The 11,968-nt window shown below is 36.2% G+C and overlaps 1 protein-coding gene across 1 annotated transcript in view; it reads right to left on the bottom strand.

Annotated features, from left to right (window-relative positions):
- Positions 1-7,913: 7,913 nt before the first annotated feature.
- The window catches only part of MCCC2 (methylcrotonyl-CoA carboxylase subunit 2), a 124,498-nt gene continuing 120,443 nt past the window's right edge, over positions 7,914-11,968 (bottom strand). Inside the window, exon 17 of the mRNA XM_044662988.1 lies at positions 7,914-8,735. Within this exon, the coding sequence (XP_044518923.1) occupies positions 8,618-8,735 (118 nt within the window). The 3' untranslated portion in view covers positions 7,914-8,617. The remainder of the gene's footprint in view (positions 8,736-11,968) is intronic.

The following is an 11,968-nucleotide window of genomic DNA, read 5'->3' as shown; positions in this document are numbered from 1 at the left end:
GGAAAAGACTATAACGATAGAATAGGATGACAAAATCATTAAGACATAACTCTCTCCAGAATTATAGGTTCTATTAAAGGTTGCAGATCATCTAATCCAAGTTCTTATTTTATAAATAAGGGGTGATATGACTTGCTGGACATCACCACAATTAGTGGCAATGATGCCAAAGATAAGTATTACATTTCCTGACCCCCATTTCAGGGTTTTTCTATTCTGCCACAGCCATAAGGATGATGATGATAATAATTATAATAAATAATATAGATTATATAATAAATATATTTTATAAGTAATATAAATAAATGCATAAATATGGCACTTTAAGAATTTCAAAAAGACTTTTCAAATACTTTCATTTTTTAATCCTCATATCAACCCTAGGAAATAGATGCCATTTTGTAGATGAGGAAACCTAGGAAGACAAGAAGGTGAGCGATTTAGCCAGGGTCAGCCATCTAATAAGTGTCTGAGGCTGGCTTTGAACTTGGGTCTTCCTGACTCCAGGTCCAGCACTGTATTCACTGTACTAACTGCCACTACAATAAAAAGAGAGAAAAATTAATTTGTGCAGAGTGCCGAATAGTTGTTAACACTTCAAAGCAGACTGAAATTATTACCCAAAGGGAGGAAAATCCATTAAGAATTCTTAAATCAGGGGACAGCTGGGTAGCTCAGTGGATTGAGAGCCAGGCCTAGAGACGGGAGGTCCTAGGTTCAAATCTAGCCTCAGACACTTCCCAGCTAGGTGACCCTGGGCAAGTCACTTGACCCCCATTGCCTACCCTTACCACTCTTCTGCCTTGGAGCCAATACACAGTATTGACTCTAAGACGGAAGGTAGGGGTTAAAAAAAAAAAAGAATTCTTAAATCAGTTCTCAAGTTTCCTTGAAACTCACAAAGTGGGTGCATTTTCCATTTCTTCCCTATAAGGATAAGAAGTTGAAAAGGCAGAAGATGGAAAAATAGAGAGTAAAGAAAATAGCATCACTATTTCTAAAACCTAATTAAATGAGCATTCAATTATTAATTTCCTTCCCAAATGAAAAACAGGATCCTGCAAGTATCTGAGAAATAACTCCATACAGTACTGACATTTTCAATGTCTTGGCATCTGTTAACCTTGTGAGCAAGCTCACTCAGTCTCATAGAAGTACATAATCCTAAGGATACTCAAGAGGTCATCTAATTCAACCTCTTGCCTCTTAGCCTGATAAATAGTAGACTATCATATTAAAATACATTTCCAAAGAAGGATCACTGGCCCCTTCAGAAATGTCTCTCTCCTTCCTTTTCTTGCCCTTTTTCTATTGACAGCTATGTATTCAGTCCCTACCATGTGCAAGGCACTGTTCTCATGTTGAGGGACATACAAGGTCAGGAGTGTGCTGGAGGAAGCTCTCCAGCTGATTGTTTAATTTTCAAGGACTGGCTGTCACTACAAACCAGGATGTGACTTATTGTTTTGTCAAATAATTAAACTTAGCAGATTAAACTTAAAAGGATCCTTGCATACTTCTTTTGTGTGTGTGGAGAGCCTAGTTGTGAAACATTTACCAGCACACTGCTGTGCTGCTCTAGAAACTTCAGCAGGAATGTAGTAGAAGGCTCAGAGAATGAAGTCATTCTCAGACTAGAAGCCTGGTGACTGTAGACTACTACTACTACTACTACTACTACTACTACTACTACTACTACTACTACTACTACTACGTATTTACACNACTACTACTACTACTACTACTACTACTACTACTACTACTACTACTACGTATTTACACAGAGCTTTAAGATTCACAAAGTGCTTTATTTACATCCATTATTATTCATTTGAGTCTCAAGAGTGCCCCTGGACTAGTTGAATGTGATACTGTTTCTGTCCTCGAGAAACTTACTGTCTAAATGGGTGAATGGAAGCAGAAGAGATCAGAAATGTGATACAAAATGCAACTGTGATACAAGATACAGCATGACAAGGGCAGAAGAGAGGTGGGAAAATGCTGGATGTGTCCAGTTTGGCTGCAGCAGGGGATACGCAAAAGGAGTGTGTTTTTGTTCAGTTGTTTTTCAGTCCCGTCCAACTCTTTGCGACCCCATTTGTGGCTTTCTTGGCAAAGACACTGGAGTGGTTTCCCATTTCCTTCTTCATCTCATTTTATAGATGAGGAAACTGAGGCAAACAAGGTTAAATGACTTGCCCAGAGTCAACTAGTTAATGTATGTTATTTCCTTCTTTGCCTCATCTTACAGATGAGGAAACTAAGGCAAACAAGGTTAAATTACTTGCTCAGGGTCACTTGGCTAATGAGTGCTACTTCCTTCTTTAGCTCATCTTAAAGATGAGGAAACTGAGGCAAACAGAATTAAGTGGCTTTCCCAGGACCACACAGCTAGTAACTGTCTGAGGCCAAATGTGAACTCAAGAAGATGAGTTCCTGCCTCCGGGCCCAGCTCTCTATTCACTCACAATTTAGTCTCATCTTGAGGCTAGATCATAGAGAGTCTTGATTACCAGACAAAAGAGGTTAGGGACTTCCAGAACAAATCAATCTCACTTTAAATCCATCTTCTCTTGAATGTAAGTAGCAAACAATAATTATTTGTATAACTTTTCTAACTATAACATTCCTTCATAGCCTTGAAGGTTGTCACCTCTCATTTTCCTCTTCTCCAGAAAAGAGGAGCTGCTGCCACCAGAATCGAAATAACAATACCTTTTTTTGTTCGAGTTATTTAAATAATTTCTAAATACCCTTTAATAATGTGCAATTTAGCTTCTCATCAAACAGATATATGGTGGGAGTAATGAACAGGATGTGTTTGGGGAATGATGACTTATCCAGTATGGCTGGAACGTGTGTGTGTGGTGTTTGTCTAGGGAGTGGAGAGCAGGGAGGGGGGCCTTTTCAGCATCTCTGCCTTTGGAGACGGCCACCTGCCCTGAACCCCAGAGTTGTAGCCACCTGGGTGATGGAGAGGTGACATGAGTCCAGGGTTACAGAGCCAAAAAGTGACAAATGCAGGAAATGAATCCAGGTTTTCCTGACTCCAGCCTCTCTCCATTATGCCAAGCTATCTCTTCACGAAAAGAATAGCTACTTAAGACAATAATGTCATAAAAGCCCCAAAACTCAGAGTTGGAAAGAACTTCAGCAGCCATGTCTACCATATAAGCAAAAGGAATCTCCACTGCAACATGCCCAACAAATAGTCAAATAGCATTTGAGGTAGCTAGGTAGCACAGTAGATAAAACGTCGGATCATCCTGCCTCAAATACTCATTCTCTGTGTGTCCCTTGGCAAGTCATTCAAACCTCTATTTGCCTGTTTTCTCACCTGCAAAATGAGTATAATCATAGCACCTACCTCACAAGGTTGTGAGGATCAAACAAGTTAATGTCATTGAGAGGAAATTTACTACTCCTTTCCTCCCCAAATAGCCATTCTACTTTTTTTTGACAACTTTAATTTTTTTTCAAGCACTAAAAATCTGCTCTCTCTTTCCCTCTGATTGAGAATAAAAGAAAAACAAAATCACTGTTACAAAATGTATTACCAAGCAAAACAGATTTCTGTACTGGTATGTCCAAAAAAAAGTTTCATTTTACACACTAAATCTACCATCTCTATCTGGAGGTGAAAAATATGTTTTACCAAGTGTTCTGGAACTGTGGTTGGTATTATTTGTGGTTGGTATTAGGATCAAAGTTCCTAAGTCTTTCAAAGATTTTTATCATTAAAATTTTGTTCTCATTGTATAAACTGTTTTCCTGGTTCTGCTCATTTTATTCTGTATCAATTCATACAAGTTTTCCCAGGGTCCTCTGAAATCATTCTCTTATAGTACAATTCAATTACATTTACCATCCAAAATTTGTTCATTCAATCAGTGAGCATCCTCTTCAGATTCCAATTCTTTGTCACCTCCAAGAGTTATTTTTGTATATCTTTAGGATTTGCTTTGCCCAGGACTAATGCCTCTCTTAACCTACCCTCCCTGTAATTCTCCCTTGTCCCTGGTCACACATTTCCCAGAGTGGAATACACCCAACTCTCTGTATGCATTTTTCTATCCTTTTGCCAAAGAGAGGTCACTAGGTCCCCCTAACTCCTTTTTCCTGGTTAGTATAGACTACTATTTTCATACTCCCAATTATGTGAGATAATTTACCATAAGGTTCTGGGAAGAAATACTCCCTGAATTTCTAATTTGATCCCCCTCTATAACTCCTGATGATAGGATTCAGAGAGGACACATCCTCTCATGTTAGACTATAAACAGATTATCATTGTTTGTTCTCAGGATTGGGCCTGTAGTTTACTCTTCTCTGTTTCTTTGCATTTTTATTTCTACACAGCTCTGTTCAGCAAGAATGCTTGGGAGTTCTGCATTTCATTAAAGATCCATTTTTTCTGCTATAAGATTATATTCCCTTTTGCTGGGTAACTTCTTTGTAAGCTTATCTGCTTTTGGAATGTATTCTGAACTCTCTGGTCTTTTATAATAGTAGTTTCAAATATATGTGTGATCCTACCTGGCTCTTTCAGTACTTAAATTCTTGCAGCTGCTTGCACTATTTTTCTTTGACCTGTATTTTGAATATTCCTTGGGAGTTTTCATTTTAGGACATCTTTCAGGAGATGAGTGGATTCTATTTCTACTTTGCTGAAATATGTCTAGGGTTTTGGGGGGATGGCTTTCAATTAGTCCAATGATTCTTTTTCTTTTAATCCTTCTTAGTATTAGTTCCAAGGCAAAAGTAGTAGGGAAATAGGGGTTGTGAGTTGCCCAGGGTCACACAACTAAGAAGTGTCTAAGGTGAAATTTGAACCCAGGTCCTTCCGACTCCAGGCCTGGCTCTCTAACTACTGAGCAGTCCAATGATTCTTATATTTTCTCTTCCTGATCTGCTTCCCAGGTCAATTGGCTTTATGATGAGATCTCAAATTTTCTTCTGTTTTCTAAGCCTTTTCACTTGAAATTTCTTGTGGATCATTCTATTACTAAAAAGTTTTCCCTTGAGAATGTGAGCTTCTTGAGAGCAAGGACTTTGGATTTTTTATTGTTTCCTTTTATGTACCCCCACACTTATAACATTTGGCACATAGTAATCTTTTTCCCTTTAAAAAAAACTCTTTCTTTCTGAGAATTGATAGATACTAAGTATTGATTCTGAAGCAGAAGAACAGTGAGGGCCAGCAAAGTGGCTTGCCCAAGGTCACACAGCAAAGGAAGTGTTTGAAGTCACATTTGAACTCGGGTTTTCTGGACTCCAAACCCGCTCCTATCCACTGAGCCAGCTAGCTGCCTTGGTAATTATTTTTTTAATTCCAGTCAACTCATACTGTGCCAAAATCTGGCTCATCGCTTCTGCTTGGATAGTTCTAGACTTGAGTAAGACACAGGTAAAAATCCTGCTATAGATGTTAGCTTTGTGGCCTAGGGCAAGGTCCTTAATTTCTCAGCCTCAATTTCTTCATCTGTAAAAATGGGATTAAACTACCACCAATCTCACAAAGTTGTGGTGAGGATTGAGATATTTGTAAAGTACATTGAAACCCTTAAAATGTATTATAAAGCCTAAATAAAATCAGTCCCAATTCTGCTTTCTAAGGCAAAGCAGAGTAAGATCAATCACTTTCACATAACTTCAACTTTATAGTTGAAGATTTCTATCACGTCCCTCCTGTCTTCTTTTCATCAAGCTAAAGTTCTTCTACTGATTTTATTTTGGCATGGTTCAAAGTTCCTTCATTATCCAGGGTCACCCTGCCCAAGACCTGTTCCAGCTTGTCAACATCCCTTCTAAAATGAGTTTCCCAGAATATGCCAGACACAGTCTGACAAAGGCTAAAAAACACATCAAGTCTTTCATCTCCCTCTTCTAGACACTTAGTTTATATTAACTAAGCCTAACAACTGAATTAGCTCTTGACTGACAGTATTACAAACACTAGAAACATAAATCCTTTTTCATATCAACAGCTTTCTGAATAGAGTTTGCACTTGAAATTTTGAACTCAAGGACATTACATTTGTCTCTATTAAATTTATTCCATTTGCTTCAATTTATTGAGATCTGTTTAACTTCCAATTGTTATCTAATAGATTAGCTATTCTTCCCAGCTTTTTGTTATCCAGATTAGGTAAGCAAGCTTTTTCCATAACTTTATACAAGTCAGTAATTGAGATATTAAACAAGACAGTGCCAAGGGCAGAACATTGTAGGGCCCCATTAACAGACTAGATTGTCATAACAATCATTTTTTGGATTATGTCATTCATTCAGTTCTCAGAATTCATCTATTATCCAGTCCACAACTTTCATCTTGGGCATAAGGATATTAAAGGTTGAATCACTTGACATATAGTTTTACATATCTATTTTGATATATCTCTATATATGTCTTTTTGGTAAATATTTATTGAAAAAATGAGCAAAGTGATCACCCCATTTTTAATAACAAGTGGCTTCTACAAATCAAGAAAAGTTTCTTTTTTGGAAAAATGGATTCTAAATTGAGAAACTACATGGGAAATTGGGGGGAAATGAGCCTGTGTTTCTTTCCTAATCTAAAAGTAAATAGGAAGAGGAAAGTACAAATTAACTTGGTAATGTGATATTTAAAATTCTATACACTGAACTGTCTGAAATGTGTATACATTTTTAAAAGTTCATACTTATAATAAAAAGTTTAAAACTCAAAAGAATAGACCTCAATGCTTTGGATAATGAAACTATATAAATGAATTATATATCTAGTAATAGATGGTAAACACATAGCAAAAGCATCACCCAAATCTCCCAGTGTCTGTAGAAGACACAGTATCCATTGTTGTTGTTTTTTAGATAAAATCACCAAATCATAAAATTCATCTTCTGATGCAATTGTAAAATTGATCATATGGTCTCTTACACTCCCATACACAAGGTATCCAGGAAGACCTAGGCTCAATTCCTACCACTCCCACATGGAGGATGTGACCTCTCAATATGAAACATAGGCAACTCTTTAAACCTACAGACTACAAAGAAATTGTCTGCCTTTGTAAAGAGTCATTTTCTCTTTTTTATGCCAGTGAACTCACAGGTTCTATCCTTATCCTGATTTTGGAGGGACAGAAATTAGACAGATTTTTCTGTTATAGGAAACTCCAAAGTGAGAATACACTCTCTGCTAATGCAAGCAGGCACTTTCTCTGCAAACTATAGTGTCTTAGATCATCAACTAGGGCACCTTGCCTAGTGTCACACAGCCATTACAGATCAAAGTCAGACTTGAATCCAGGAGTTCCTGAGTCTGGGGCAAGTTGCCAGTCTACTATGTAATAACAGTAATGGCACCTACATTTGTTTGGTGCTTTAAGGATTAGAAAGTGACTTACATACACCATCTCATTTGATCCTAATAATAATCCTGAAAAGTTTTACAGATGAGGAAACTGGGTACATAATAATTCTCAAATTGTTGCTTTAAATTTTATAGCAACTTTCTAAAAATGAAAACTTCCTCTGAATTATTAAGATGCCTCAAGGTATTTGTTGTTGCTGTTGTTGCTCAGTCATTTTAGTTGCATCCAACTCTTCATGACTTCATTTTGGGTTTTTTTTGGCAGAGATACTGGAGTGGTTTGTCATTTCCTTCTCTAGCACATTTTACAAGTGAGGAAACTAAGGCAAACAGAGTTGAGCAACTTGCCCAGGGTCACACAATGAGTGTCTAAGGCCAGATTTGAAATCACAAAGATGAGTCTTCCTGACTCCAGGCCCTTGCACTCTACCCATTGTGCCACCTTGTTTTATTAAAATATACTCAGTAATAATTACATACTTTTATAGGGAAAGTTTTTATTTAACTGAAACTTCTTAAATCTTATTTATCCAAATGTGATATATGCCACATACCAACATTTTAATATCATTGATTTTATTAGGTGAAACATTCTGTAGTTATTAAGTTTTATTAAAAATCATTTAACTTTAAGGTTACAGTGACCAGGAAAAACCAAAATGGCCTATGATTTTTCATTATTAGCTTCAAAATATTATCATACAAAACTGAGAAATCATTCATTTCTGTGAAAATAAAGTCTTAAATAATACTCTCCAGAATGTCTGATTTACATAGATAATCCTTTCTTATAGAATTTATAACATAAAATTTCTACATCACTGATTTATTCTTGGAGGAAACCTTGATGGTTATATGGTCTAATATGTCAATTAGAAAACTAAAGCCCAAAGAAATCAAGTGACTTGCCCAAAGTTGCAGTTTATAAGTGGCAGATGAATGATTTATGAAGCTATAATATGAATTCATTCATCCTCACAACATACCTATCAGAGGAAAATTCACATATTATTTTTGAGTGGCCACTCTAGGCCACTCAAAGAAAACTCAAAATAAATTTAGATTCATTGAAGTAGAATACTCACCAATTTATTTTTGAATAAGTGTCTGACTGAAAATAAAAGCTAGTATGTATATTCTTTAAAATAACCCAAAGGGATGGAATTTTTTATTGCACCATTACATTAAAAAATGTCTGAACTTTCAAGGCCTCTAATTCGTATCTTTTAGTAAATGTCCACAGGAAAAATCCCTACAATCCTATTACATCTTGAAAACTCCAAAGTTGGTCTTCTCAATTGGGGCATTGAGCGCTGCACTAATACTGAGACCCAAGACCAGTCTGGTATCAGCTGGGTCAATAATTCCATCATCCCACAGCCTGAAAGAGAACAAATTATATATCATAAATGAGAACATCAACCAAAGCTACTGTTGATATGTAACACTAAGGGGATGATTTTCTTCTCCCAACTTCCCCAGTATCATTTCACTGGTCAGTATTTGTTACAAATCCCCTATGTAAGCAGTTTTAAGTAAAACACCAAAAAATCTATACCACACTCCTAGAACATTTCCTTTTAAATAATTAAAGATTCTGTTAAAAATAAATATAAATCAATTATCCTTGCTTAATAACAACTTACACTTAAGTTTATTCCTGTATATAAAGTATCATGATATTTTTTCAGTTTGTCCTCCTATATCTGCATGAGGAGTCTATCCATTCATTTTCATTCACTTTTACTCATATAATTGTAGTCGGTATATTTGGTGTTCTTTTATGTTTTTTTAAACCTTTACCTTTTGTCTTAAAAACTAATACTAATTATTCATTCTAAGGCAGAAGAATGGCATGGTTTAGGCAATTTGGGTTAAGTGACTTGCCCAGGATCACACAAATAGGAAGTGTCTAAGGCCAAATTTGAACTCAGGTCCCTTCTATTCCAGGCCTGGCATTGTATCCACTGTACTACCTAAGCTGTCCCTTTTTGTGTTGTTTTTTTATCTGCATTATTTCAGAAAGATTTTTCTAGAATTCTTTGTGACCTGTATACTTAGCCACTTAAGTTGCTTTCCTATATTCCATTAAATTAATGAACCACAATTTCTTTAACCACAAAATAAATCTTATGTTTTGACCCAATAATTCCTTTGTTAGGAATATTTTTTTTAAAGCCCTCTGTTCATGATCCAACCATTCTGGATGACAATTTGGAACTAAGCCCAAAGAGCTCTAAAAGACTGACTGCCCTTTGATCCACCCATACCATTGCTGGGTTTGTATCCCAAAGAAATCATAGATAAAAAGAGTTGTACAAAAATATTTATAGCTGCGCTTTTTGTGGTGGCAAAAAACTGGAAAACGAGGGGATGCCCTTCAATTGGGGAATGGCTTAACAAATTGTGGTATATGCTGGTGATGGAATACTATTGTGTTCAAAGGAATAATAAACTGGAGGAATTCCATGTGAACTGGAAAGACCTCCAGGAAGTGATGCAGAGTGAAAGGAGCAGAGCCAGAAAAACATTGTACACAGAGACTGATACACCGTGGTAAAATCGAATGTAATGGACTTCTGTACTAACAGCAATGCAATGACCCAGGACAATTCTGAGGTATTTATGGAAAAGAACGCTACCCACGTTCAGAGGAAGAACTGCAGGAGTGGAAACACAGAAGAAAAACAACTGCTTGAATACATGGGTTGATGCGGACATGATTTGGAATGTAGACTCAAAACGACCACACCAATGCAACTATCAGTAATATGGAAATAGGTCTTGATTTGACACATGTTAAAACCAGTGGAAATGTGCATCAGCTATGGGGGGGGGGGAGGTAAGAGGGGATATAAAGGGGAAAGTAAGAGCATGAATCATGTAACCATGGAAAATTTTTCTAAAAAAAAAATAATTAAAAAATAAAAATAAAAAATAAAAGCCCTCCGTTCAAAATCTTTCTTAGACCATTAATATGTAATTGGAGGGAGAAAAAAGAAGAAATCCCCAGAATATTCTCAAAATATTCTGCTAAAGGCCTCATTTTCAAAAAGGCGGCTATCTACAGATAATATAAATTAATATAATTCCAGCTCACATAATATTGTTGGGGATATAGGCAAACAAGCTTGGCAAATACATTTAGCCAAATGTTAGTCTGAAGAGCTGTCTATCATCAAATACTAGGCTAGAATTGTCTGGAGTGGAAGTTCTTTAACAGATTCACAGGAGGAAAAAACACCCAACACTTTCTTTGTAAGTGGCAACTAAGAGAAATAAATGGAGTTTAAATAGGCCAGACTTTTTTTCCAAAAACTGAAAATGTCTTCATTTCAAAAGCTGATTATTCCCACAAGTCTTAGTGAACTTATCCTATTTAGCAATCCTAAAGCATAAATGTCTCTAGACAAAAATAAAACTGACTTTTTTATGAGTTATTTACAAAAATCTCATACTAATCTAAAAGGTGACTACAGTTCAACAAGACTAAAACCAAAAGTCAGTTTAGGGCTTGGTACCTAAAACTGAAGAGGTCCTAGATTCAAATCTAGTCTCAGACACTTCCCAGCTGTGTGACACTGGCATGTTCCTTAACCCCCATTGCCTAGCCCTTATCACTCTTCTGCCTTGTAACCAATGCCCAGTATTGATTCTAAAATGGAAAGTAAAAAAAAAAAATTTAAGGGATGGAAAATAAAGTTTAGATAAAACTTCATTTTTCATGCAGTTTAAAATAGAGACTGAAATTCTCGAAAATGAAACTAATGAAAAAAGGCTCTGACGGAAAGAAAAAGAAACAGACATCAAGATTAGATTTTTGGACAAAAACAAAATGTAAAAAAAGACATATATGAACCATTTAACCAATATTTATTAATAGCTACCATGTGTGAGATGAGGGTCTGTGTATGTATACATATATATCATACTTAATAGATATTTAATAAAAATCAGTTGAATGAATAATTGAACAGCTTGCTTTTCTAGTTATACCATTTGTAGTCTTTAAGTGTATGTAAAAAATTTGTATAATATATACATGAATATATATGTGTTTGTCCATATGCATATATGAATGGAGTATACAGTTTTTTTCAGTTCTGTCTGATTCTTCATGACCCCACTTGGGATTTTTTTGGCAAAGATATTAGAGTCATTCACCATTTCCTTCTCCGGCTCATTTTTCAGACAAGAAAACAGAGGCCAAGAGGGTTAAGTGACTTGTCTAGGGCCACACAGCCAGTAAGTGTCTGAGATCAGATTTGGACTCAGGAAGATGAGTCTTCCTGATGTCAGGCCCAGAGCTCTATCTACTGCACTACTTAGCTACACTGCTCTTCATATAACAGGCACTCAATAAATGTTTTTAGATAATGATGCACACCAAACACCTGAAAGAAAAAACTAGAGGGGACTGGAAAGGGAAGCCTGACAGAAGGATCTGTTTTGGTGTCTGGATGAATAACCACTGAAAATCAAACTTAGTTCAGCTACTGATGAAATGATGAAGCACAACTATGTCCTTACTGCTAGTGCTAAGTCCTAACATTACTGCCTTCATTCTTGTTGGTACATAGGTGTTCACAAATTGCTTCTCCCATTAGAAAGGAA

The sequence above is a fragment of the Gracilinanus agilis genome, chromosome 1 (assembly GCF_016433145.1).
Source record: "Gracilinanus agilis isolate LMUSP501 chromosome 1, AgileGrace, whole genome shotgun sequence".
Lineage (NCBI taxonomy): Eukaryota > Metazoa > Chordata > Mammalia > Didelphimorphia > Didelphidae > Gracilinanus > Gracilinanus agilis.
The sequence above is the reverse complement of the archived record's forward strand: the minus strand, read 5'-3'. Positions and strand labels throughout refer to the sequence as shown.